The following is a 26,540-nucleotide window of genomic DNA, read 5'->3' as shown; positions in this document are numbered from 1 at the left end:
CCTCATTTGGTCCTCTGTATAAATTACCTGTACAATGTATATTTTAGGTGATCTATGTATTGTATATCTATATATTATATAATATTATATATAACTAGTACTTGTAATTAGCCACTGTACATCTTACATTGGAGATTTGTATTTAGAATGCAAATTTTAGGGACATGATGTCAGCAATGAGGGTTCCTTGTCCACCATATTTTTATAGTTTATGGTACAAACACGTTAAAAGGTTACGGGATTAACGTCGACCAATGGAGTTGAATCATTATGATGACGCTGTTTTGGACTTTTACTGCAGGTCTTAATATTTCTTTCATGACGGGGGAGGGAGTCTGTCGCTTATATAAGCGACAATGTTCCGTTTTTTATGATATTTTGAAGTTCATAGGCTTATTTCAACTGTAGAGATTACATTATATTTTCTTTTCTTTCAGTTAAATTTTTTTTCTTTCTCGAAAAACCTCAATAAAATCCATTATGTCAGATGAAAAGTGTTCTCAACCTATTTAAATCGTTAAACTTCTGCATGTGGTTGCAATGACGGTATTTCATTCGTTACTTTTTAACGGACATATGAAGCAGGCATAGGCTGTTGTAGGATTCTAAGAAAGGTAGTTTCTTTTGTATGCAGCAAGAGGAACAACTTTTATGCATCCATCTTCCCTGCAGATAGTATTTTAAAACGTCATCAGGCAACCGTGGAGGGTTTTTTTTTTTTTTTGGGGGGGGGTTAACATTACTGAGATCTGGCTTTGCCAAGCACTGCACCTAATACTCCATTGAAAAGGCTGGAATATGCTCAAAATGGCACTGCGAATTAGTGCAGCCAAATTGAAGGAAAAGTCTGATGACCCAGAAGTCAAGACGGACTTTTTTCATGAATTAATACATGCTCGTGTGATCTTAACAGCCACTGATAAAACTCAGTAGTTATCTATAAGTGTCTGCATTAATTAAATCGCTTACATATATGACAAAATATCGCAAGTGGACCAGATTTCGGATTTCAAGGAAAAATGTACGATCAGACCGAATCACACTTGTAACGCACTGCTCGTTTTTTTATTCGAAACAGATCAACATAGGAGGAAACAATGTAATTACCGTGCAGTATGGACTCTAAATAACGTACACTACTATGTTTGCTGAAACCGGCCAAAAAACAAGCCAAAAATTAAATATGACGTAACATATCTTGCTCTGGGTTTCACTGTTAATGTGCTAGGAGTTGAGGAGAGACTTGCCTGTACTTTATGTCTGAAAACATTGGCAGCTGACAGTATGAAACCCAGCAAATTAAACTTTCACTAAAATGCCTCGTTCACCTCTCTTCACACGCTTCTGCATTTGTTCTTGTTTATACGGACTGAATTTTATTATTTTCCCGGAAAACTGTAAATTCTGCTTAATTTGCCATTTAAAAAAACTGCAGACTTCTGAAACAGTGTAGTGACAAATGTCACAGAAAGTTGTTTTGTTTTTTTGCTTAACAAAAGCTACTGAAAATAATGTTGTTTGATTTTATCTTAAAAAAAGTTACACTTAGGTTTTTTTTGTCATTGTTTTGTTGAGGTGGGGCGTGAAAATATTTCTTCATGCCAAAGTGGAGAATGATAGAAAAAGTTTGAGAACCACTGTTAAACAGAAATACTGTCAAGCGTTCAAGTGGCCGTTTATTTCCGGTCCTCCACCTGAAGGTGGCGATGTTTTGTCGCGTAACCATTTTCACTCTCCGTGTTTCCGGTACACGATGGAGTCGCTTCCTCTTTCCACAACTCCAACGACAGATCCTTCGTAGAAGTCATCTGTACTTTTTTTTCTCGTTTTGGTCGAAGAGTCATCTGCAAACATGAAACTTGTGCGGTATGTTTGTTTATTTCATTCTGTTTTAGACACATATTGTTGATGAGGCTTCAAAAAACTATTGCCTGCTGGTGGATGGATTTAGATTGGCGTTGATGAACTGATGTTTGGGGCGGGAAGTATGAATGAATGAACGACGGAATGAATGGATTATTTTGTATTGTACGCGTATTTTTCGCTGGCTGTTAAACAGCCTGGTACGATACATGTTGCTGTATGAAAACTTGTTTTTTGATGCGTTTCTATTGCAAAACATTTACCTGCTCTATCGTGTGAAAGGGGAAGATAGTTACACGTCTGAAAAATGTTGTATCCTTACCACTTTGAAGCTGCTTATCTCGGATGTGTGCAAATCATAAAAATCCAGGAATTAAGTTTGATTATTTTCGTTGTTATTTGGAAATCGGAATCTCGGTTGTGTTTGACTTGAAAGTGCAGATCGGGATCATTGTGTGTCGCCGTTGGTGGTTTGCATCGGCCGTCTGCTCATGTCTGCTCTGTGGTTCTCTATGTCGGAGCTGCTCTTCACTGTAGCCCCTCGAATCTGCGTTGTTCCCTCTGGGCAGATTTCTGATGAAGCTGAGCCACGAAACGGTCACTATTGAGCTGAAGAACGGCACCCAAGTCCACGGCACCATTACAGGTGAGGTTTACCGTCGGATACCGCAACATTCGAGTATAGGGTGCAGGGAGTTATTGTAATACGCACAGAGAACAAGCAGTTACGCTATACAATGAAATTCTGACTTTGGACATCCTCCTTTCACCACAGGACATAGAATAAGAAAATTACGTAGCAAATAACTTGGTACAGTGCCTCTGTGCAGTGCTGCGTGTGTTTACGGTGTGTTGGCTGCAGGCGTGGATGTCAGTATGAACACGCACCTCAAAGCTGTGAAGATGACGCTGAAGAACCGGGAACCCACGCAGCTCGAATCCCTGAGTATTCGCGGCAACAACATCCGCTACTTCATCCTGCCTGACAGCCTGCCGTTGGACACGCTGCTAGTGGACATTGAGCCAAAAATCAAGTCGAAGAAAAGGGAAGCAGGTGAGAATCTGAGTCTGTGCAGCAGAGACCTGTTGTACTTGGAATTGGGTGGTTAAGATTAAAGAGGCTGTGAGATCAGACTTCGTGGAAGCTGCTGCCTACTAGTAGGTTATGAAATCGCTCATAAGAACACAAGAACCTTACAAACAAGAGGAGGCCATTCGGCCCATCAAGCTCGCTTGGGGAGAACTAAACTAATAGCTCAGAGTCGTTAAAATCTTATCTAGCTCTGATTTAAAGGAACCCAAGGATTCAGCTTGCACTACATTATCAGGAAGGCTATTCCATACTCTGACTACACGCTGTGTAAAGAAGTGCATCCTTAAATCCAGCTTGAAATGTTCTCCCGCTAATTTCCACCTATGGCCACGAGTTCGTGTATTTAAACTAATGCTGAAGTAACTATTTGGTTGAACAGCATCCAAACCTGTTAGAATCTTATATACCTGGATCATGTCCCCCCTCAGTCTCCTTTGATTGAGGCTGATCAGATTTAGCTCAAGTAACCGTTGCTGGAGCCAGGTGTAATCTTGTGTTCTCTCTTGGAACAAAGTTGAGGCCTTTGGTTTTATCCATGTGATTCTCTCAGATTGACCAAGATTTACTGAGTGTAATGTTTAAATGTAATGGAAGATGTGAAACAAATGTCATGATCCCATTCAGCCAGCAAGGATTAGGTTGCCCTCTGATTTAGTCTGTCAGCAGTACTTATGTGTTTGGCATTGGCTGTTTAAAAAAAATATTAGTCTAGAAATTCAGTCAGGCCTGATAAATACTAAAAGGGGCTCTGGGATCTGGGGACGTTTGGCGGTTGGTATAAAACCTAATGATTGTTTCCCCTCTCTGTCTCTCACCTCCAGTGGCTGGCCGAGGGCGGGGCAGGGGCAGAGGGCGAGGCAGGGGCAGAGGGCGGGGGCGCGGGGGACCACGGCGATGAGGTCCAGTTCACTTTGCTGTCCACACCAGCTTTGTCTCACTGTACAGTTATTGTTTTTTTTTTTGTAATTTTGCCATGAAACCTTTGCTGATTTTAAAGTCCCTCCCCCATCCTGTTTTTATATAATAAACAATTTTCTTCACAAAATGATACTGTTTCATTGGGTATATCTGTATATTTTTAAGGTGGTTTGTATAATTCCGTGTAGATTTAGATGATCTTTATTGATTTAGTTTTATGAAGGGGGGGCAGACTCATGTCCCTTATTTTCATGTCAGAGTCCACTTGTACACGTACAACTGGATGTATAACCGAAGCTCAGAGTACATAACATGGAAAACAATCATGACGAGTTCACACCAAAAAAAAAAGGTGAAAGTAAAAAACATCAGACACAAGAAATGTTTAGGCAACTTCCATGCGGCTAATTGGGGTCCATGACCCAAATATGAATTATTTCATTTCATGTAGGTATTTGACCTAAATATCAAATTTAAAATGATCACACTACATTTATGATTCTCAAATCAGTCAGTAGCATTGGACTGCAATATGTAGTAACGGCACTTAAAGTTATAGGTGTTTTTCACCTAATGTGGCGCTTGTGATTCTTTTTATTTATTTATTTGTAAGGGTGGTATTTCGCTTGTTGCACTGACGACGCTGCAGGTTCCTGTAGAAGCAGGTGCTGTTACCGGGCCGGACCTTCGGCAGGCCTCTCTGGGTGTTAAGGGGCAACTAACTACTCTTTCCTCAGGCCCCCGGTTCTTCTTTCTCTGGATGTATTCGTAAAAAGCGCAGAAGGGGATGCAGAGGATCGAGGAGAGTGGCAGTAGAGCGATGCAGACCTGTGCGTACAGAGGGTGTTCCTTGGGGAGGGACTTGCCCTGCAGGGAAATGCGTAAAAGAGGGGAAATAACCTCAGGATCTGAGTGGAAAAGAACAGGATCAACCTGAACACACCACATGGCTTTTTAAATTGTAAGGGCCATCAGAATGACACTTAGGGGGCACATGTCACAAACATGAACACTGGGCGTTTTTACCAAGTCTTTGTCCCAAGCCTGGTAGGTGGGTGTTCCCCCTGTAATGTATGCAATCATGTAGAAAAGGAACAGGCCAATAAGAATGACGGGTCCCACCCCTGCCCACACAATCTTCCAGTACCAGTTGGGCCGATGGCCAATCATATCCTCTATGTCTTTTTCAAACCTATCAAAAAAGAGCAAGACAGTGGAGATAATCCTTCAGCAGGACATTGTTGAAAAAATGGCTCATGGCATGAAACTAAGTGTGAGGACAATCTCTATACTAAATACTAAATAATACACTGCACCAAAAGTTAGTTCAACGTGTGAATCTTTATATTAAAAGTAACATTCTTTTTTTTTTTAACTACCAAACTGTCTGAGCTCTTATCTTGTGACTGATCTGGCGCCCCCTACTGTACAGAAAGGCACATGCCCACTGTGCATGCCTCTTCAGGCCGTAGATGCAGCAGATGCCAACCATCTCCACGAAAACGATGAAGAGCAGGGAGAAGGTGCAGGCGTAGTCATTAAAGATGGTGAACCAGTAGTTGCCCGAGCGAGTAGTGAAGCCCAGGCCAGCAAGCAGGCAGAAGATGCAGATCAGCCCTGAAGGAAGAGCAAAGAACAAGCGGTGGAGACATGCGATGCCCTGATGCGGGCGGATGCCAATCAAAGAGCCCCACTCCGGCATGCAGGGGGACGACCTCACCATTGAGGGCCTCGCTGCTAAGTCGCCGCGACAAGAACTTAGAGTCATGCAGTGGGGTGCTGATGGCCATCACATTCCCCAGCATGCTGCCTACGCCCAGCATCAGCAGCATGGAGAAGTAGAGCACAGACCACAGCTGTGAAACCGGCATGTTCTTGATGGCCTCACTGTACACTATGAAGGCCAAACCAGCACCTTCTGCGGCCTGTGGAACATCCATAAGAACATTCATTCGTCAGCTAAAGGGCCTTAACTTGTATATCATGTGATTAATATGGCAGCTGTCGTCCTGAAAGAAAAGAGTTCAAGTCTGTTGTTAGGGTGATATTTTAATTAGTTTAGCGTGAGTTTAAGGTTCTGCTGCGTTTGGCAATGGACCTCAAAACATGGTTTGCAATGAACTGTCAGATTTACCGTGTCTAATTCAGATTCCAAGTTGCAGCTCTCAAATTGCTGGGACAAGCTTGCAAACTGGTCAGGGTAGGTGCTGTTCAGCTCTGTCACCCAGCTGCTGATGTTTTCTTTGGTGATGGCGTCCTCTGCGATATCGAAGGAGTTTAGGAGGTTTACCTTCACCCTGTGGTGGTGAAAAGCTAGTCACTGAACACAATCATCCTGGGTGTGATAGATGGATTTTGGGACTGAATTCACTCTTGACATTCTGGACACGAGAGGATTCGCTAACATTCCTAGTCGTGGTGCACAGCGGATGTTCGCAGGTAAGAAAGACCTCACCTGTCCAGGCAGCTCTCATAGTTAAATGTGGCCTTAAAGCCGTAGATGGAGAAGGTGACGACGCTGGCAAAGATGGAGGTGCCGCTGTTGATGAGGGAAACGGCGACTGCCTGCCGCTGCACATCGTTGTGCGGCTGGTTGTAGCTGGCGAAGGCGACGAGAGAGCCGAAACCCAGACCCAGGGAGAAGAAGATCTGGGTGGCAGCATTGATCCACGTGGTAGGGCTGGCCAACTCCTTCATCTGACCGGCCCCAAACGCAGCACAAGAGCACCATCCATCCATCAGAAATCAACACACAACAGTGCAAATGATAATAGGGAGACAGTGTGACACACTTTCTGTTGAAATAGGTATTATTTAGTGTAGCTGGATTTGCCCATGAAGGGGAAATATCACCAATCAGAATGGAAACAGAGGAACATGAATATGTGTGTAACGGTGACTAGGTCTCCTTACCTTCGGCATGAACATGTACTTGATGCCATTGGCCGCCCCGTGAAGAGTGACTCCCCGGATCAAGTAGATTAGCAGAACCACATAGGGGAAGGCAGTGGTGAAGTACACCACCTGTACCAAGGGACGGATTATTTCTGAAATCAGTTAACGTGAATTATAAACACGTAATGAGCAATCAGCTATTCCAAACCTGAACCGGATATGCAAATTAGCTACAGCTGGGGGGGTGGGGGGCAGACATCAAATGATGAATTCGTGAAAATAACGGCAAAATAACTGAAATAATTACAGTTTTTGGAACACATGAAATTTATGTTGCCGTTTGCTAGAGATTACTCAGATTAAGTCTGTCTTTGTATAATTTCTAAAGGAAGTACCTTCCCCGTGGATTTAATTCCCTTGACGATGCAGAGGTAGACGACCATCCAAGCCATCAGCAGACAGAGAGTCTGACCCCTGTGCAGGCCACCACCCTCCTCGATGGAGGAGGTGATGTTTAGAGTTTCCCGGTACCAGAAATACTGTGTGGGTGAGCTCACCCCACACTCCTCTTCTTGTTCTGTTAAGTTGTCGTTAGCAGGACACTCCGCCCAGGGCAGCTCGGCCTGGGAGACAGTGAACGCGATGGGAGTCCTACTGTGGCAGGCTATACTAACAGGAGCAACACGAATAGTAATACTGCAAGCTATATTGTATTCTGCGTCAGCACTGGGCAGGTTAAAATTACAGGTACCGGCAACACAGGACACACTGCAGTAGGCGTCATAGCATACGATAGGTTAGTATCGGCCATTTTATCTAAGTACACAAACATAGGCTACATTAGCGTAATAGTACTGGCATACCCAGGCTAACACAGGCTGAACCAGCTCAGCCTAGCCACATTTATATAAAAACATTAGCGCAAACCTCATTGGTTTAGCCTATGCTAATGTAGCTGCTCTGGAAAAGATAGACATTGACAACTGGAATTGCAGAATGTGTTACATTTAATGTTAATTACAGTGCAAAGGACCACTTTAAAAGAATAGTTCTGGCGCACATCAATTGATAGTAATGAAGCAAGATAGTGAAGCATCGCTTCAATAGTGAACCACTGCTTGAATAGTGAACCACTGCTTGAATAGTGAACCACTGCTTGAACAAAGGCGAAAGGTAATGAGCTCACCTGAAAAGAATGGAAAAGATACCAGAAGGCCCAGGCGATGACCACGTTGTAGTAAATACACAGGTACAGGGATGTCACCACACTCGCTATGCCTACAAAGTGGTCCGATTCAGAGGCACCAGCGTCACACAGACAGCAACATCGGTGCTAGAAATTCTTAGTTACGCCCTCAGTCACTATATAAACAGTAGCTGTTTCGCATCCTAATATCTCTAAACGTATTTGTACCGACACAATTTATTCTCTCAGCATCTGACAGCTTCGCATTTTGTGTAGCAGATTCAAAGCGACACATATAGACGCTCCCCGGGTTACGATGAGGTTACGTTCCTATAAACCTATCGTAAGCCGAAAATAACGTAAAGCAAAAATGCATTTTAATGAAGTACATCTAGCCTAACAAACATCATAGCCTAGCCTAGCCTACCTTAAACATGCTTAGAACACGTACATTAACCTACAGCTTGGCAAAATCATTAACACAAAGCCTATTTTATAATAAAATACTAATCATAAAGCTGGAATATTGTAACCTGGGGAGTGTCTGTATTTTGGGAAAGCAGGAGTAACTGTGGGGTTAAGGTCCTTGCTCAGGGTCCCAACGGTAAAATCACTCACTCGGCCACAGGATTTAAATCAGTAACCAAGCTTCTGATCCAAACATGCCAACACCCCAAATAACATGCCACCCCCCCCCGACATCAGTTTGTATGTGTATCACTGTATGGTCACCCCCCTCCTGCACCCTGCCTTCCTCACCCAGTCCCCCCAGGTAGGGGCTGATTGCACTCCAGGCCCCGATGCTGCCCAGTCGCATCTTCTGCCCCACGGCCAGTTCCATGTAGAACAGGGGAATTCCCTCCAAGACCAGCATGATCAAGTAGGGAATCAGAAACCCACCTTGGAGAGAGGAGCAGATAACAGGATTGTGTCTGACTCTTTCAAGCGCTGCTCCAGTGATATGACTTTTTCTGATGCACCAGCCCTTCAACGCCTAACCAAAGCTGACCAGTAGGAGGTGCTATGTCACAATCCTTTATCTTTGTTCTGTATGTATGTAATACTACGAGTGATGTGACAATCTTTTGTCGGGGAAATCAGCCAGGGGCAGTGCTAGTCTGGTTCAGTTACAGAATACACCCCCAATAAGCTGTTTGGCAGATATAAATCAAGCTCGGCTAGTTACCTGACTAATGCTGGATGGGACTTATCCCATACTGGATAACTGCTTGGAAAATGGATGAATCATCTGTATTTTACAGTAGTTCCACATTTTGGTCACTAATCTCTTGATCACAAGTTCCTTAACTGCTGTTAAACACTATCAGAAAAATAGGATAAAAAAAAGTTATATCTTTGCTTGTCACTGGGACTGTACCCTTGTACAGGTGCAAACAGCATTAATGTACAATGGATGGCTGAGAAATGTTCCTCAGAGTACATTTTTGTAGATTTAAAGTTACAATTCCCTAGAGCTAAGGGTAGAATAGGCAGGATACAGGCCTAGTGACAAGCAAAGGTACAAATTTTTACCATTTTTCTGAGTGCATCTACTGCTCTACATATGCACAACAAAGGCACAAAGTCTGTTCTTAAACCACCCAGCAGTGAATCAAAGTTCCAGAGATCTATAGAAGCCCGCCACGCGTATGTCGCTGTCTTAAAACTGCGTCCATGTGGCACCGCAGGTGGCTTATGCCATGTCATCTTGGATTTTTCCAGAAGTTTAGCGGTCTCAGATGATAATCAAGGCGCTACCCTGAGGGCCGCTGTGGGTCTGAGAGAGACTATTGCCACCCCCATGTCTGGACAAGAGTCCCTCAGTACTGGGAGCTTTTGCCTTTCTGTCAGTAGGAGATTCAGGGCCGTAACTGTCGTCAATTATACTCGAGGACTTCAGTGGCTAAAACTTTTCTGACTTTAACGACCTGAGCCAAACAACCTGAATAGAAATAGCTGATTAAGTCGGATCAGGATTACAGTGAATACGTCGCATTCAGAAATTTCCCTACTGTGAAGAATTAAACGGTGTTAAAATTCCTTAGGAGAGAACGTGTGAGTTTCTTGGTAAAGCTGTTTTTATTAAAAGATATTGTTTTTATTTTCATACATCCAACCATTCCAAACCAGTTCTGGTCTCTGCTTAATCCTTAATGTAACCCACTGCTTTTAGGCGAAATGCTGTTTGTTTTATGTGCTATTTATTTATCTATCCCATCACACAAATTCTGTAAACATTCTATAAACGTTTAGACCCCAATCATTTTTAATTTACTCTGAAAAATATAGTAAATTACATATTTAACCTGAAATTCTACTGCCATTTACGTTTCTGTGTGCTTTATGATAAATATTTTCTCAGAAAGAAATTGTGCAACTACCTGTTATTGGTAAGAAAGGGTAATGCCTGGGAGGGGGTTCGGTAGCGCTACCGGTGAGGAACCACTTACCCCCTCCATGCATTTGGCAGAGGTATGGGAAGCGCCACATGTTTCCCAGCCCCACGGCGTAAGACACGCACGCCAGGATGAATTGCGCAGGGTTGTCCCACGACGGTCTGCCGTCCGCCTCCATCGGGCCGCTCGCGCTGCTCTCTGCGCTCGGTGAGCGCTCCGGCTCTGCAGCCTGCGGCCGCATCCCTGTAAAGCAGAGTGCAGTTCAGAGAAGGAGGCGGGCCCCTCCTTTTATTGGAGGGGCTCCCTGTGGGGGGCAGCTGCTTCTTATGTGAGGTTGTCGGGATGAGCAGGGGGTCAAGTCCAGTTCTTGTTTTCTTTCTATCTATCTATCTATCTATCTATCTATCTATCTATCTATCTATCTATCTATCTAATTTTTTTTGCAGTTTTGTGACTTCTGTTTTGCGTGACTGTATATTTTTATTTATGACATTTGATAATTAACAGAGAGAGATAATGGCAGGTATGTTTTAATTAATTTAATATATTTATGTTAATGTTAAAAGGTGTGTGTGTCTGTGTCTGTGTGGTGTGTTAAAAAAATGTACAGTTTGTACTCTTTCATGTAATACGTAACCTGCGCACCAACTGGGCCTGCTGTCAGAAGTAAATTTCGAAGGTAAATTTTGCTTTGGGATGAAGTATATGACAGCGAGGTTCACACTCGTAATTTTAGTACATGCCTGATGCGCACCTGTTTAGTACCAGCGTCTAACTAATGTGTTATTGTTGGAATACGTTAAGATGGAGAAACGCCGTTTGCATAATAAGTTTGAACCTCCTGGCTGCCCGTACAGTAGAGGGCATGCAGAATGTCGATGACCCTGAACGTTGTTTCTCATCATTGCCAGCGAGGTACTACCGTTTTTTAGATAATTTCACACTATTCAGTGATCTAATGAGGTCCACTACCACTATATTTTGCGTCCCTTTAAGATAGTTTTTGTTAGATTTTTGCATTGTAAACCCAGCTGTCCAGTAATAGTGCATCGTTGTTGTTAATTTTTTTGACACGACATTTCTGTGAAAGTGCCTTTTCTCAGGATGTCAAATGTGGGTCACTTCATGTACTTTGCTTTTGGAAGTAATTTGCTGAAGGAGAGACTGCAGCTGAAGAATCCGTCGGCGGTATTTCACTGCTTAGGCAGACTGAAGGTAACGGGGAACACGATGCAGCAACGGTAATGTTATTAGGATAAATGAGAAAGGGATTAATATTTAAATATTAAAAGATTATAGTAAACGGCATCTGATGTAAGGACGATGATATGACTCCATGTTAATTAACCGTTTCTCATACTTGGTTCTATTGATCATGGTTTTTTTCGGTTTTCGAAAAATTTTGTTTTAAAGCCATATATCTATTATTGATGTAGAGATACCCATCAGCCACACTGCTCTACCATACACAGGTGGGATTCAAACCCATAACCCAGGAGGTGAGAGCGGACTGGGCTACCCACCGAGTCACTGTCATTCGAAACCGTTCGTGTTGCTGTAGTCATGTCATACCACTAGGTGGCAGGATGTGCCCATAGACTGTAATAGCTCTGGACCCTCTTGTTGCAGGATTACTGCCTTACCTTCGGCTTTACAGAAGAGCAGTTTGACAACAGGTGGCATGGGGGCGTAGCCACTATTGAAGAGAGCAGAGGGACTGACGTGTGGGGGGTGATATGGAAGATGAGCAAAGACAACCTCGACAGTTTAGATAAGTAAGTTATAATAATTATTTCTTAGGTGTCCACTTTAGGGCAACAGTGTTAGCAAGTGCACAATAAGCTTCATCAGAATTAAAAATAAGCCCATCACTTGGGGTTATAGCCCCGATTAGTCTTAGCCGAGCCCTGAGTATTTCAGTCCTGATGCCAATCTTCCTTCAAACATAAAAAAGTGAAGCCCTTGATCTTTGCAATAGCTAGAAAGTCCCCTGGTGAAAATGTGTCATTAGAGCAAGAATTATTACAGCGCCTTATGTAATAATTGGACAAAATGTAACAAATTTTTATTACGTAGTATGATGTTATTACATAATGCATTGTCACACACTGTGTAACAGCACATTATGTAATAACTCGACAAAATGATACAAATATATAGACTACATTATTATTATTTATCATCATCATAATCATCTTTATCATCGTTATCATTCAGTTTGTTATATTGTGTCAAGTTATTGCACAGTGCAGCATTATTACATAATGTGAATGGGAACTTAATTGTCTCATCCCTCGACAAGCATTGAAACTGTGTATATTGTGTAAACAATCTAAAATGTCAGTGTAGAGGCTGAACGCCTGAAATCCAGTTCTAATGTAAGTGTTGCACCTGCCTAGAAATGGACACGCATGTCCATGTACAGTTGCGGACTGTTTTGGCTCATGAGGTCTTGCACCCCCTTGTGGAGGCAGGAGGCTGTTGACACCGGCATGTACAGCCCATTGGAGGTGATGGTGGAAACGGACATGGGGGAGATCCTCTGTCGAACGTACAGGATGAACAGGTTCCGAACTTCTCCTCCATCTCCACAGTACAAGGAGGTGAGGAGCAGCACCCTCCTCAGAAAGGGGCTCAGAGGCAAGACCTGACCAGTTACTGAAACAGTGCAGTGTGGAGTTTCACTGTAGTCTGGGAGCAACATTCAAGAGTAGAAACTTTGGCCTGTAGACAAGTGACCATAAGACTCCTCTTTAGCGGAGGAGTGTGTCAGTCTTGTCACGTGTGTGATGATGTCCTGTATTTTCGTGTTAGGTGGTGTGCCTGGGGGCCCAACAGAATGGACTCCCCCCTGACTACATCAAGAGATTGGAGGCAATGCAGACCAACAACTATGCTGGGCCCTCCATCTTGGATGAAATCAAAAAGGCAATGAAGTGAAAACAAGAAGGAAATGTGTCGCCTTGATTGGTTAGAATGGGTCTGAGCCAGCCAATGGGGTGAGGGCATCTGAGAATCCAATCGTCCGTTTGCTTTTCAACTTCTTGTGATTGGACTGTAAAAGCCACAGAGACACTAGAATCATATAGTACAATCATTAATTCAGAAGATACTTGCATCACATTTTTTTTCAGAAAGCTTTGTTTGCATACATCAGTGCTATGATTGATTCATCGTTCCACTGCTTGTCTTTGTCAGGGTCACAGTGGGCCAGAAGCCAGTTTTATGGTTATCTGTAAATCCCTTTTACACGAGTAATTTTTATTGAAACATGTAAATATGCTGTCCTAATTTTTATTTTTTTTTAATCACAAAGAAGCTGGTAAATTATAGACGCTTCTCACTTTAGGACGAGTATTTCACCTTCACGATGGCGTGATAGCAATGCACGTTTAGTAGTTGTCAATCTCTGAATTTTGATCCGCTCTTGGGTGCGTGACATGCAATCTCTAGCGATCACAAGCACTAACATTTCATTTAACAATATATTGTACTGTGTATTTTCTGCATTTAACCAAATTTAACAACCCATTATGTCTACTAAACAGCCTAGTGTGTCGTCATATTCATACTCGACGGATATTGTCAGCTTACAAGCAGTTCATCGGAATGTCGAGGAGCGCCTGTATATCAAAAAACAATTTAATACTTACAAACAATACCTATGGTTAGATACTTCATTGTTTCGCAGAGCTGTTATCTGAAACTAAAGACATTGACAACGCTTTAAAAAGTCAGATTTGGTTCTGTTATTCCTCGTCCACGTAACAGTGATGTGATCTGTATTTCAAAGTAGACACATTAAAATCATAACCTGTATCAATCATAGAATAGGGAGAAGCGTTCCGGATCTGATTCTCTGCAGTGGGCTCTGAGTCCAAGGCATTTCATTACAGGTAGTGATGTTCCATTGTTATCTCTATACGAGAATAAACTTGAAACTATTATTAAAATCTTCCCAACAACAAGAGGTGGTAAAAATTATTTTTAATCATTTCTTTAATGTACACAATTTTTTATGAAATCTCCCGGTCATACTTCTTACATTTACCTTACACATCTAGGTAAACTGAAATGTTTAATCACGAGTAGAATATTCTATGTGTTTGTAACGTTCCTGATTGACTAATTATGTGCTACAGGTCAAAGAGAGTTGGATACTTTCTGCTGGGGGGAGTGGGTGGGGAGGGGAATTGCATGCTGCTCCGGATTCATGCTAACAGCAGACGTCTCAGCTCCAAGACGCCGAATACAGCGGGAAATAAAGGCGGAAGGGGCTGGTTCTGATGCAAATTGTACAAACAAACAAATAACAGTCACTAATTTTAGCACAGCTTTTCATATATTTGGATACAGATCAATGGGTCTCCGTCTGACCTTGATGGTATGAAAAAGCATTAATGAATCAGGGGGAGTATCTGAACAGGACCGCCCATCACATGACCTCCGCCACGTTACATAACACTGAGGTGATGGCACTTCTTAATGTGCTATGTCTCACAGGGATTGAAGTAACGCGCAAACCTCTACTACAGGGACGTCACGGTGAAACGGGAAGTTCTATCTAGCATCCAACATTTCTACAGCACTCATCTTATTTTCTTTGGTATCAGAATTCGAAACCCAAGAATATCTAAAGCATCGTTTCAAGTATTCAAGAGAGAGCAGAACTTGAAATGTTACAATTTTAATTAATTAAAATTCAACAAATCCCTTCCCACTACCACTGTAACATCACTCCGTGAATCACACAGTTTCGTTAAAGCAGGATTTTGAAATAACCAGTCCGCAGTATTGCACATGAACAATAACAGTTTCCCAGAACTCTCTGGGATTTGTTAAGGCTTTGATGTGCTGCTGTAAGTCTGCTACATTTTTGCAAGGATGTGACTCTGAAGGCCTCTGCTTGTCCTAGACTGCTGGTGGCACTTCTGATATGAGGTGAAATTCTGGGCCATATGTCCATCCAAAGATCTCCTCAAGATTCCCACAGGCAGATGCGATGCCTTACATCTGCCACTTGGGGGGAGCTCTTTCCCACCAGACCTCCCCAGATATAATAATTCACGCCACAAAGCACCATAGTGCTGTCTGTCTGAGCCTTGCTAACATGCAGGCTTCTTGCAGATTGCACTGGGAAGGCACTTGTGAAGCTGCATTGTGACCAGCCCGGCCACAGGAACTACACAACAGTGAGAAGTCAGGCAGCAAGACACTTCCTGGAGAGGCGGTGCTGAAGCACACTCAGATGAGTGCTCATTGGAGGAGCCTGTGTCCGTCATCCAGGGGTAGAAGCAGCTGAGCTCCAAAGAGGCTTCCTTGATTGGTCAACGCTGTAGTTGAAGGGGAGTCTTAGCGAACCATAAACAGTGAAATGACTGAACGCCTGACGTTGCCATGGCCCCCTCAGCCCGCTGACGTTGAGGGAGAACTTGTATGTGAACTCATGCAAAGGTGATTCCCTGACGACTGCTTTTAATAAGCTTTGGCACATCCAAGCAACAAAGGTCTCACCAGAATTTCTCTTCCTCCTTGGCAACATAATAAAAACAAACAAAATAAAACACAAAAAAGGAGAGAGACACTGTTTCTCTCTAGGTACTGAAGGGCGATTTAATGCCTCAGAGGAAAAATCAGGAACCTGCGGTGAAAACAGAACGAATGAAATCCTTCATTGTTTGGGAGCTTCCATGTAAATGATTCTGGAAAATAAAACCTAGGTATTTGAATTCCATTTCGGGGTTTGGACTCAGGTTACCTGCACGTGGCCAAGACCTCAGGGCGGCCCTTAATCAGAGGGGTGTTCTGGGCATGAACGGTTTACTTCAAACCACTCATCTATACACCTGCAGGAGAAGAGAATGATCAGAACCAGTGCAGATCTTTGGCTGGTTCAGTATGAAAATGCATCTGTGTGTGTGTCTGTGTGTGTGTGTGTGTGTGTGTGTGTCTGTGTGTTTTTCAGGTACCCATAAATATCTGTGAATGCAATCAAAAAAGTCAAAATATCAAAGCTCCTCTGCTTACGAACTTTCAACTTACGAAGTGGACTGTAAATTCAAATTGTGTTCGTTGGGCTCCCATTTCCTGTCCGGCAACATCAATTTTTTTTTCTTTTGATGTTGAATAACGTCTTACGAACATTTCAAGTTACGAACGGCCATTCGGAGCGCAACTCATTCGTAAGTAGAGGAGCGTCTGTATTCTGTTTGGTTATTTATGGTTCAGGTTAGGGCTCGGTAGGGTTTAAGGTCGTCATGTTGGGATTAGAGTTTTCCCAATAGAAATGAATGGAGAGTCCCCACAAAGATATAATTACCAACATGTGTGTGTGTGTTTGTGAGTGCGAGAGAGAGAGCTAGCTTACCGTGTGCAGATGGACCTCATTGTGCTCCCATACTTAGGCTGACCAGATAATCCATGTCAGGGAGGACGCTTCAAGCTACTCCAGGTTTTACAAACTTTTTAAAAACTTTGCTTTTAAACTGAACGGCACCTGTGCTTGGCTAAATACCTCATTTCTTCTTGTGCTTTGACTGCTTTGATTGAAAAACTCATCCAGCTGTTACACATTAATAGTGGCACATGCATGATTATAGGTGACTGACCAATCAGCACGCAGCAAGAACTCGGTGCTTAAGTGACATCCAGGTCCTTTCAATTAAAATGGTATTTTAAAAATCCTGTCCTAGCTCAATGTGTCCTCCCTGACATGGGTTATCTGGTCACCCTACCCATAGTAAATTCTGAGCATTTAGCGTGAACGCCATCCAGGAAATGCATTCGTGTATGTATGTGCTACGAAGGTTATTTCACCCCTTGTGGTAGATGCAGAGGCAGGGCAGGCGAGCGATAGTGTCTCCCTGTTCCAAGTCTTCCAGGCATATCGCGCACTCCCCGGCATCCTTCACCAGAACATCCTCTGCGGAGAGAATTAGCACTAAACAATTAGCTCACAACAGGCTGCCACATCCACTGGGACACAGCTGACATTTTCCAAGAAAGCGCATGTTTTTGACAAACTATGTTACAGTTAAGGGACATGAAGCAGGGTTAGCGTTAGGGTAAAAACCTGAAATGTTGATAGACGGTCTAGCACATGCGATCTTAGACTTTCTTCCTTCCTTTCAAACAGTTCAAGCTAAAGGAGTTAGCAGTTGGCAGCATTAGTTCACACAGAAATCAGAACTGCACGTAGTCTTTAATAAAAGTCCAAAGGTGGTTCATGCTGCCACGAGACTAAATCCAGGACAGAGATGCTATCCAGCCCACACTTCCCCCTACTGTTTGGAATCCTTTTCTCTTCCTGTCGTCATTTAATAATTGGCTTCCGCTGTGCTTAAACCAGGGATGGGAATTTGTTTTGATAGCATATTTTATTAGTCCATTACTTGTAAACCAAAGCAGACTGGGTCCATTTCCTGAGCTGACTGTCCTGGGCCGACATCATGAGGGTACTGGAAATGCATTAAGACTAATTCATTATCAGCGTTTCTCATTTGGGACTAAATGACAAAATTTGAATCTGTGACGGAGACCATTCTCCTGATCACAGGCCTCTTTAACTGCAGTCCTGTAATCCAAAGCAGCAAGCAGTCCTCTCTAAACACGCGACTTTGACCTTGTCAGCTCACCGCTCGCACTGAGCATGCTCAGACTTGATAAATGCGTGCAAAACGTGAGGCGATAGAATAGGTCAACCCCGGTTCAAATTTCTGGTCAGGTGAGCATCGAGATTGTATTACAAAAATACAGTAATTCCCTACGACAGGTAAATCAACACAAACATGACATCACTTAATGTGCTCGCTACTTCAGCAAAACACCAAGATTCATTTCCTGTATTTCTGCCAGTCCTGTTGTCCTGTTATTCCCCGTGGTGCCGGTAGGGCGGCGCTGGCTCACCATTATAGGTGACCCCTAGCTTCGTAAAACACATGACGAGGTGGAAGTCCGTCTCGTCAGCAGGGACAAACTTGGAACAGACGGGACACCTGAAACCTGTAAAACGTGGAGTGGGAAACACTGTTTAAAATTATGAGAACATCACACACACACACATTTGTGTCAAGCTCGACATGTCCACTTTGCATCAAACGTGCAGCACTGCTCTGGAAGTCCGATTCAGGACCAAAAATCCTGTCCCTTACTGGCCATAACTGAACCTAAATCACCCAAATTATTTCCAAATACCACATGTCCTTGTACATTATTACAGGTCATAACCTGGCCGGCAACTAGGGACTCGGTGAGCTACAACTTTCCCTGTAGTCACCAGAGAAGCTCTCACACGGTTCACAGTATCTGTGGCAGACTAACCCATGTGTTTCTTTTTCCCAGTAACGAAGGGCCCAGTAAAAGATCTAGCCTTTCCAGATTCTTTGACTATGAACACACATCCACACATCTTTGTGGGAACTTTCCGTTGAGTCTTATCTTAATGCAAATAATAATTCCTTCCCATACATGAAACACAGCCAACAATAACAATGTGGGGGACATTCAGGAGGGCGTTTCCAAAGATAAGACCAAACGTGAACATGGTGAAAGTTCTTACAGGTGCAGCTCTGATTACCTAGTCAAAACCCAGAGTATTGTTTGGACCAGGGATAGGCAACCCTGTTCCTGGGGTGTCGGTATCCAGCAGGTTCTGTCCTACCTGGGCTCTAAGTGAACCACACCTGATGTCAGGCAGATAAACTTGTCGGGTAGGATAGAAAACCTGCTAGATACCGGGCCTTCCAGGATCAGAAGTGCCTACCCCTGGTCTAGTTCGTTGTTAGGTGGCATCAAAACTTTGCCCCCCACAGCAAACGTCCTATGTTTGATGCATGAGATGGAGCATGATAGCACCCCATCATCTGCTCTTCCCTTCCCCCCGAGACCCCCTAAGTGTGACCAGAATTAACCTCTTTCTTCCGAATCCATCCTTGAAGGAGAAATCATGGAGGTGATACAGGATCAACACCAAATTCGCCCCACGTGTTCCCCAGCTCAGCATGTCCGATTCGGTCGACCCGAAACCACCAGAACTGCCAGACACATTAAAGGCAGCGTGACCCAACACCACCAGCCAGCGCCGTGGCTCATAACTGTACTTAACGCTATGCGTTCAGCGGCGTAACCCAAGCCTGGGTGCCTCACATTTACCGTAACCCGAGCGCCAACCTCAGCGGCTTCTGTAAACGACTCTAGAGGATGGACGTCTGTAGAGCAAACTGACACCATCTAATGAGAACGCAGGACTCCGTCAGGGACGTCTGTTTGCCCGTGAAAATGCTGCTTCGCAACACAGGGGGGAGGTAACCGATAGCATTGGCCTTGTTAGACAGGACACAGAAATGTTAATGCTCTGAAAGACCTCCTGCTTTGTGCCATGTGGGACATGGACACAAGCATGTATGGTCATACGGTCCTGAACTCCTGAGGAGACACAGGGACACCGGATAGGTTCTCAGGTACAAATCAGTCCCACACCCTGATTACTGGTGTCTGAAGACTTAACATGAGGACAGTGGGGTTTACTGGTATTATTGGGATAGTGCTGTGCAGTTCCGGCAAGTTAAAAGCCTTTGACCAGCCAAAACACAAAACATTAGCAACGACTGGTAGGGCTATTCGATTATGGCAAAAATCATAATCACAATTATCTAGTTCAATATAAAGATCACAATTACACGATTTCTCACTGGACTTCAGAAAATAATGCATTTATTGACCATTAAAAAAACAAACAAAAACATCTGTTTTCCTTGAACTCTAAATGTAATTCAACTGAGAAAATATCTGGAATTAGCAGACTGGACAAAATGAGAGCATCGTTGCAAAATGAATTGCAGCACAATAATAATTTTATCTAAATTATTTTGCCTTGATAATTGTTGGAAGCCAAAATTGCAGCCGAAATAATAATTCGATGAATTGCCTGGCTTGAGCTATACTGGGAATTCATGGGCAATAACTAACAATCAGATGACACACAGCAGATCATTCTGTTTAAGGTTTCGCCACTACAACCGATAACCTATTTCAAAAAGATCATAGGACTTTGTGTTCTGACCAAACATCTGCCTCCAGCTTCATCTAAATAAGTATCTTAAATGGTAACCAGTTTATAGGGAACCCCCACAACACACTGGGATTAACTCATCGAGGCTGATTGGATGAAACCATGGCAACAAATGCAGTGATGTTCATCCGATGTCATCCTGGGAGAGACATGAGTCGTGACCAGAGGTGGAAAATTCAGGTCCAGAAAGTACAAATCCAGACCATGATTTAGCTTCAACCAATCAGTTGAACATGAACAGTCACAGTTACAGAGGACTCAGCTGATTGGTTGAAACAAAATCCTGGTCTGGATTTCTACTTTCTGGACCTGAAATTTCCACCTCTGGTCGTGACTAAAGAAAAGTGACAAAGCTTGGAAATTTAGTTAAGGTGAGGATGGAAGGTCCTTTTAAGAGCTTTGCTACATGCCCGTGAAGGTACCTGTTCTAGAAGAAGAATTCCACAAAATCCCTTGGCAATCAATTACTACCAAAAAAATACTAAACATCTCACGAAGAGCTGAGTGGCTTTGGGATCCATCCACTGATTTCAGCTTGTCTAGATTCATGGAAGCCTTTTGACCGGCAAACAAGAACATCTACAAGAATCTTGGCTTCTGCAAAGGATAGTTTCTCACACAGAAAGAGTCAGAAAGTAGCCTATTATGCAGTCTGTAACTGTTAAGAGGCATCATCTTTGTGAAGGTTGAGAGTGTGTGGCTTCCTTTATCGTGCACACACTACTGTCCACTGGCACTGACGTTCATTAATCAGATGCTGTAGACCATGGAGACCCACAGGTTCAGAGCATAATAGAGTAGAGCTGAGTTACACCATCAATACAGCCCATAGTCCTTCACAGACTGGTGGTCATGGTATGTGTCATGTCGCTTCCAGCACAGCACACTCCTTATCACACAAAAAAAAAGCCAAGTTTATCTCACAAAACACACCACGACTGAAGCCGTCAGCTTAGCGCATGAACCGCGGTCAACATGTCAGATTTCTGTGCGGTCACTATAACCTCGTTTCACCGGTCATAGCTGACGTGCACAGCAAATACGGGGAAACCTTGGTGAAAACCATAAACGCACAGCTGCAAAGTCACGCCGTTACGGACCACAGGAGCATAAAAACCAGATGGTACATTACGAAAAGGCAGACACTTATTAACCAGAACAGCCTGCAAAGCGAACGAACAGAGTAGGAAGAAAATTAGGGGGTTTCTCTAAAATTAGGGGGTTTCTCTAAAATTAGGGGGTTTCTCTAAAATTAGGGGGTTTCTCTAAAATTAGGGGGTTTCTCTAAGAAAAGGCTAGAAAACCACTAAGGTTCTCTGAATAACTATGAATATCTCCTCAAATGCAACACAGAATCTGACACCAGTGGGTGTCTAATAACACACCCCCCCCAAAAAAAGCTGTAGAGGAGTAATTATTAACAGAAATTATCATTATAACTGAAGAATGCTAGGATAAAGAATCATGGGAAGATGGTGGTCCCACGACACTGGATTCATCTTCTAGCTGTGGGATCGTTTCAGTGTAGGATCAGGGTGTCACCTTGTTCAATGCTCTTGCAGTGCTGTCCTTAACGTTAGAAGCCGGTTTGGGGCATGTAACACGCTCTGGGGGCCTTTGACTGGCCCCGAATCGTGCTGCGGTGACAGGAGCCCCCGTCAGCAATGTTTACAGCAGATGCAAAGCGCTCATTTTCGCACAATGCCCGAGTTTTGTTTTTTTGGGGGAGGAGGGAGGGGGGGCAGATCTGGTCACTGAACCTGCTGATGACTTTAATCTGGGTGAAAAGTGAAGCTGAACTAGTGCAGCTCTCCAATGAAAGCCATGTGACAGACAGACAGACAAAGAGAAAACATGGGGATACAATGGAGGAGATCAAAGCGAGGCACTGTGGTGCACCTGACGGATGAATAGATGGGGTGTGGTCCAGCATCTGGCAGGCCTGACTACACGATACACCGATCAGGTCTCACCCCAGCCTGGGAGGCTGGGCTCCTCCCTCAGCACGATCCTCACCAGCCTCCCTGGACCTCCCATGTCAGGCCCAGTGCACCTGGCCTGGTTCTTCACCTCTTGGTTGACCCTACTCTGCCCTGCCCCCTATGGGTGGTTAAGCCACCCAAAATGCACTGTTCCACCTCCCACCAGAGGGAGGCCCCACAAACAGCACGAAACATAAGAAGAGGCCGGTGGAGCACATGCCGGTTATCAGAAGGACAACAGGCGAACGAGGGAAAACTCCAACCCTCTACCCACCCCTTGGTCTAATGGCATAGATCTAAAGCTGTGCGAGGTTCATCCTCGACGTTAATAAAATAAAAATCATAAACCATCATGCAGCCTGTGTCGCTGCCCTCCTGCTCCCATCGCCACCGCGATGTGCGCCATCACGACTGCGGGGGCTACATTGCGGCCTGCATTTCCACGGCAACAACTTCTGCCGCAAGCTGTACCGTTAGAATACCCAGATTGCGAAAACAAGCCCCAAGTATCGGGAAAATGAGCAGACCGTGCAGTCGGGCCCGCCAGACTGGAGACAGGGTTTGGCCCTAAAGGCGAAATGTATAGACAAGGTGGGTATTATAATGACCCAGCATCAATAAAGCTTAACACACTCTAATAATCAGTTAAGTCTAGTTCCCCAATTGCAGTCACAGATCTGAGCTCAGCACATTAATAAAATTACCAAACGTGGCTCAATCACTGTTACAATGAGTTTAATAATTTACCATTCTGACTATCAAAAGCAAGGTAGACATTCCAAGTACAGACAAAGTCAACAACACAACCATTTAAGGGATGGATTCTGGGTGTCTCTGCATAAACAGTGGTCCTCTGTGTTGCCTAAAGGTGAAAAGCTGTCCTTTGTTTGGTCAGGGAATCAAGTCAAATTAATTTGCAGGCTACACATCCCAGAAGGGCTGTATTTAACAAGAATGGAAAGACTGTGTACTTGAACGTTTTGGCAGGCCTGCTGATACATAAAACACAAAACTTGCTACTGGAAAACTTTCACAGCCGTGGCTATTAATTACAACGTAAACACTCTGCAGCGGACTCAGCCAAAGTCCTTCTGCACAGTTTCTCAATTCGCTGTTTCTCGGTTCTGGGGTCTGAACCAAGAATGGGTTCGAATCAAACAGAACATCCAGGTAAAATTAAGAAATGCTACAACCAGTTGAAGACATTTAACACAGCATATATACAGTCACTCTGTCTTGCGACCACAGCTTGTTAACGTGCAAAACTGCATATCTCATAAGTTTCATTTGAAGTAAGGGGGTAACCCCATCAATACTGACGTCACCGTGTCTGACGTCATTTCTTACCTTCGAAGACGTGAGGCGAAAGGTGCGCAGGCAGCGACCCAATCAGGAAACGCGGCGCTCGGGGGGCGTCGCTCTCCTCGGAGGCACCGGTGCTGTCGGACTCCCGACGCCTGGCGATATTCAGGCCGCCTGGATGCACTGACTGGGGTCGAAACCCAGATCCCCCTCCGGCGTTGCCCACGGATCCAGGTGCAGAGGCGATCCTCGAGGTGCCGTGCGCTGCGGCGCTGTACGCCTGGTACCTCATAGCCAGAGCCCTGCCACTGCTGTTACTGGAAGCACTGGGGGCGCTTGAAGGCATATCCGAACTAGAGTATGCTCGGGTCCTGCCATCCGCAGCTGGAATACTCTGCTTTGTCCCCATCTTTGTTACACCTGATACCAGCTTTAGCGAATCGGCGGCTAATCACTCATACGAAATAATTTGCGTTTAAGGCACAAGGTGCATAATGGACAGAACAACAACACGTTACAAAACGATAGCCTACAATAATTAATCGCACATAATTAACCGACTGATATAAGACAATCGCAGTGACGGAATAGACAACAAATGAAAAAAATAAGTTTGAAGCGACGATGACGGGCAACCAAAAAAAAAATCTTAAAAGCGCTCAAAACTCAAAACAAGACGGCGATCTCCCGGTGGCACTTGTTGAACTCCGGCTCTTAATGTCTAAATGGTTTCCAGGTGAAATCTGCGATCCCAGAAGCCCGTCCACCACCACAAAGCCGCTTCCTGAAAGCGACAAAGTGAAAGGAGGCCTCCTCATGGGTCTTTTCTAAGCGACTACAGACCTCTAGCAAGGTGGAAGCATTGCAGCGCCAGGGAGGGCGGAGGGGAAAGGGGAGGAGGAGGAGGAGGAGGAGGAGAGGAGGGCAAACGGACAAAAACCGGTCGGACCGCCGAGTGAAAATGCGGCCATCCTAAGCTGCTGGCCGGGTTACAGTGACACGGTGCCTCCCACTCACGGCGCGTCAGGCGACGTCAGTGTCACAGCAAGCTGTCAGTAACGACAGTGCGAGCCATACCGACTGGACAGGGCGATCCTGGGGCAAATATCAGCTGGCAGGTTTTCGGGGAACGACGTCCTCTTCCTCAAAACACACGGCAGTTTCTCCGGCGTAAACAGACCAGATATTGTATTGCTATAGAAGTGCCGTCAGATGATATGGAGGTTTTCCACTTTTATTTTACGTTATTTTGCGTCATTGTTTACTTAGAGACTTATTTGTAGCGTAAAACGATCATAAGCGGCTGAAATTAAAGTATATTGCGAACAGGATCTTGATGCGAATCATCATTGGCTTCTTATCGTCATATCGCGGATTTAAACTACATTTAAAATTAAATAAATTTCGCACTTTTAAAATACCACATATATGAATAACAATTTGTGCTTGATGTGTGGACGTGTGATTTGGTGCATCCAAAAAGCATTCTTCGGGGTCTCCCATATCACATTCTCAAAACGACTAGTCTATTTATGAATGTACGGCCTACATTAAAAAAGTTAAAAGGTGCCACCCAGTGCTTCCTGTTACAGGTTTGGAAAGGGGGAACACAATGGTTTTCCCATTTACAAATAAGACCTATTACAGCGCCGACTGAGCCTTAACGCAACAAAGGATCGAGTGTCGCATTTCAATTGAACGTTTTTATTATTCTCAGTAGTGGTTTATAAAGGAATAGAAAATGAAAGCCTTATCCCCTAATTAGGAACGTTAATTAGAATACACATAACCTTAAAATATATGCTGATTTAGCCAGTGGAGTGACTTACATTATTACTTTAATGTTTAACCCAAATGTGCGCTTTGTTTTATTGCATCAGCGTTTCCTTAATTATCTGTCAGCTATCTACTTTGTAAATATAGCCGCATATACGGCCGTTCTTGTCCATTGGCACGGAGTTATAGGTTAGGTTCTCTTCCCACACTGTAACAAATACATACCACATCCTGTTTGCTTCACCAAGGTTGTAAAATATATATTATAAAGTAGAGTACGTATAGTTTCAAATAGCAAGAAATAGGCATATGTATGATATGCGTCATCATTTGTATTTCGGGTAGCCGCTTTCCGCCAACTTTTTTTTTGTTTTGTTTACGTTGGCAGAGCAAACGCCAATAAGAACGTCAACTCCAAGTTAAACGTCAGCATCGATTACTTAGTATGTATAGTTGTGAATACTTTAGTGAGCCACGTGGTTTTTAAGGATTACAGTTATTATACATCAAGACTCAGCCTTGCATTTATATTCAGTTTCTAATATTTGAATACTTCCAAGGTTTCAGTAGATTTTCCGAACTGCACTGCATTCGTCAGACGAAATGCCGACCCCTGCTGTTTTTAGTAGGAACTGCAGATTGCTCTAAGGTAAAAGGTGGTAGTTTGTCCACGTTCCATCGGCCGGCAAATCTGCCTACCACAGGGTCAGAGCTTAATTTCCCCCATTCCCATCCAGTAAAATATTATATTGTACCTGAAAGTGGAAAGAATCTGATATATGTATTTAAAACATGGTACATATTTACTGAATCCCCTACAAAGAGGAATTTGTGCATTTATGTGCATAGCAATCCTGATGCTTTTGTATAACTGATGCCGTTTTTGTAAAAACACTGAAAGGATGAGGCCAGGGGAGACTGCTGGGGTCCAGGGTAATTAGTTTTTCATGGCACTGACCCAATCAGCTGCCTGTGTCATCAGGCCAGAAAGGGACGTGGAGTTAGCAAAAGGCCAGTCCTGGTGAAGGAACATGGAGAAATTATTTGGCCAAATAATGAG

The 26,540-nt window shown here is 43.8% G+C and overlaps 4 protein-coding genes across 7 annotated transcripts; 2 read left to right on the top strand and 2 right to left on the bottom strand.

Annotated features, from left to right (window-relative positions):
* The first annotated feature begins 1,620 nt into the window (after positions 1–1,620).
* Positions 1,621–4,004, top strand: LOC125719025 (small nuclear ribonucleoprotein Sm D1-like). The gene is made up of 4 exons (XM_048993435.1): positions 1,621–1,866; positions 2,433–2,509; positions 2,726–2,917; positions 3,778–4,004. Exons 1-4 carry the CDS (start codon positions 1,853–1,855, stop codon positions 3,852–3,854), a joined length of 360 nt encoding a protein of 119 aa, XP_048849392.1. The 5' UTR covers positions 1,621–1,852; the 3' UTR covers positions 3,855–4,004.
* A 130-nt stretch (positions 4,005–4,134) lies between these two features.
* On the bottom strand, positions 4,135–10,529 carry LOC125719107 (sodium- and chloride-dependent transporter XTRP3-like). The gene is made up of 11 exons (XM_048993609.1): positions 10,406–10,529; positions 8,715–8,855; positions 7,956–8,047; positions 7,165–7,392; positions 6,788–6,898; positions 6,330–6,571; positions 6,009–6,171; positions 5,595–5,799; positions 5,332–5,491; positions 4,901–5,066; positions 4,135–4,741 (listed from the first exon to the last, which is right to left on the bottom strand). The coding sequence occupies exons 1-11, from the start codon at positions 10,527–10,529 to the stop codon at positions 4,469–4,471; spliced, it is 1,905 nt and encodes a 634-aa protein (XP_048849566.1). The 3' UTR covers positions 4,135–4,468.
* A 527-nt stretch (positions 10,530–11,056) lies between these two features.
* On the top strand, positions 11,057–14,319 carry LOC125719033 (gamma-glutamylcyclotransferase-like). 4 transcript variants are annotated; one of them, XM_048993449.1, is made up of 6 exons: positions 11,163–11,266; positions 11,497–11,566; positions 11,788–11,850; positions 11,981–12,126; positions 12,822–12,954; positions 13,166–14,319. In XM_048993449.1, exons 1-6 carry the CDS (start codon positions 11,217–11,219, stop codon positions 13,289–13,291), a joined length of 588 nt encoding a protein of 195 aa, XP_048849406.1. In that variant the 5' UTR covers positions 11,163–11,216; the 3' UTR covers positions 13,292–14,319. The 4 variants fall into 4 exon arrangements, with proteins under 4 accessions (XP_048849409.1, XP_048849406.1, XP_048849407.1 ...); XM_048993452.1 differs by lacking the exon at positions 13,166–14,319 and having other exon boundaries at positions 11,057–11,266; positions 12,826–12,960; XM_048993450.1 differs by lacking the exon at positions 11,788–11,850 and having other exon boundaries at positions 11,172–11,266.
* Positions 14,320–14,321: 2 nt separating this feature from the next.
* LOC125719034 (E3 ubiquitin-protein ligase ZNRF2-like) lies at positions 14,322–26,463 on the bottom strand. The gene is made up of 5 exons (XM_048993453.1): positions 23,750–26,463; positions 18,257–18,352; positions 17,168–17,273; positions 16,110–16,197; positions 14,322–15,992 (listed from the first exon to the last, which is right to left on the bottom strand). The coding sequence occupies exons 1-4, from the start codon at positions 24,111–24,113 to the stop codon at positions 16,140–16,142; spliced, it is 624 nt and encodes a 207-aa protein (XP_048849410.1). The 5' UTR covers positions 24,114–26,463; the 3' UTR covers positions 14,322–15,992; positions 16,110–16,139.
* Between the last annotated feature and the right edge of the window lie 77 nt (positions 26,464–26,540).

The sequence above is a fragment of the Brienomyrus brachyistius genome, chromosome 23 (genome assembly GCF_023856365.1).
Source record: "Brienomyrus brachyistius isolate T26 chromosome 23, BBRACH_0.4, whole genome shotgun sequence".
NCBI lineage: Eukaryota > Metazoa > Chordata > Actinopteri > Osteoglossiformes > Mormyridae > Brienomyrus > Brienomyrus brachyistius.
This window is presented reverse-complemented; position numbering and strand designations above follow the sequence as displayed.

Coding starts and splice junctions, on each gene's coding strand:
- LOC125719025 (XM_048993435.1), top strand. Junction 2,510..2,725: donor AGTCCACGGCACCATTACAG/GTGAGGTTTACC, acceptor TGTTGGCTGCAG/GCGTGGATGTCAGTATGAAC. Junction 2,918..3,777: donor GTCGAAGAAAAGGGAAGCAG/GTGAGAATCTGA, acceptor TCTCACCTCCAG/TGGCTGGCCGAGGGCGGGGC.
- LOC125719107 (XM_048993609.1), bottom strand. CDS start 10,529: ATGGAGGCGGACGGCAGACCGTCGTGGGACAACCCTGCGCAATTCATC. Junction 8,856..10,405: donor CTGCCAAATGCATGGAGGGG/GTAAGTGGTTCC, acceptor CCTCTCTCCAAG/GTGGGTTTCTGATTCCCTAC. Junction 4,742..4,900: donor AGGCTTGGGACAAAGACTTG/GTAAAAACGCCC, acceptor ATTTCCCTGCAG/GGCAAGTCCCTCCCCAAGGA.
- LOC125719033 (XM_048993449.1), top strand. CDS start 11,217: ATGCAGAATGTCGATGACCCTGAACGTTGTTTCTCATCATTGCCAGCG. Junction 12,127..12,821: donor AACCTCGACAGTTTAGATAA/GTAAGTTATAAT, acceptor CCCCTTGTGGAG/GCAGGAGGCTGTTGACACCG. Junction 12,955..13,165: donor CATCTCCACAGTACAAGGAG/GTGAGGAGCAGC, acceptor TTTTCGTGTTAG/GTGGTGTGCCTGGGGGCCCA.
- LOC125719034 (XM_048993453.1), bottom strand. CDS start 24,113: ATGGGGACAAAGCAGAGTATTCCAGCTGCGGATGGCAGGACCCGAGCA. Junction 18,353..23,749: donor TTCGCCTCACGTCTTCGAAG/GTAAGAAATGAC, acceptor CACGTTTTACAG/GTTTCAGGTGTCCCGTCTGT. Junction 17,274..18,256: donor GCTAGGGGTCACCTATAATG/GTGAGCCAGCGC, acceptor TTCTCTCCGCAG/AGGATGTTCTGGTGAAGGAT.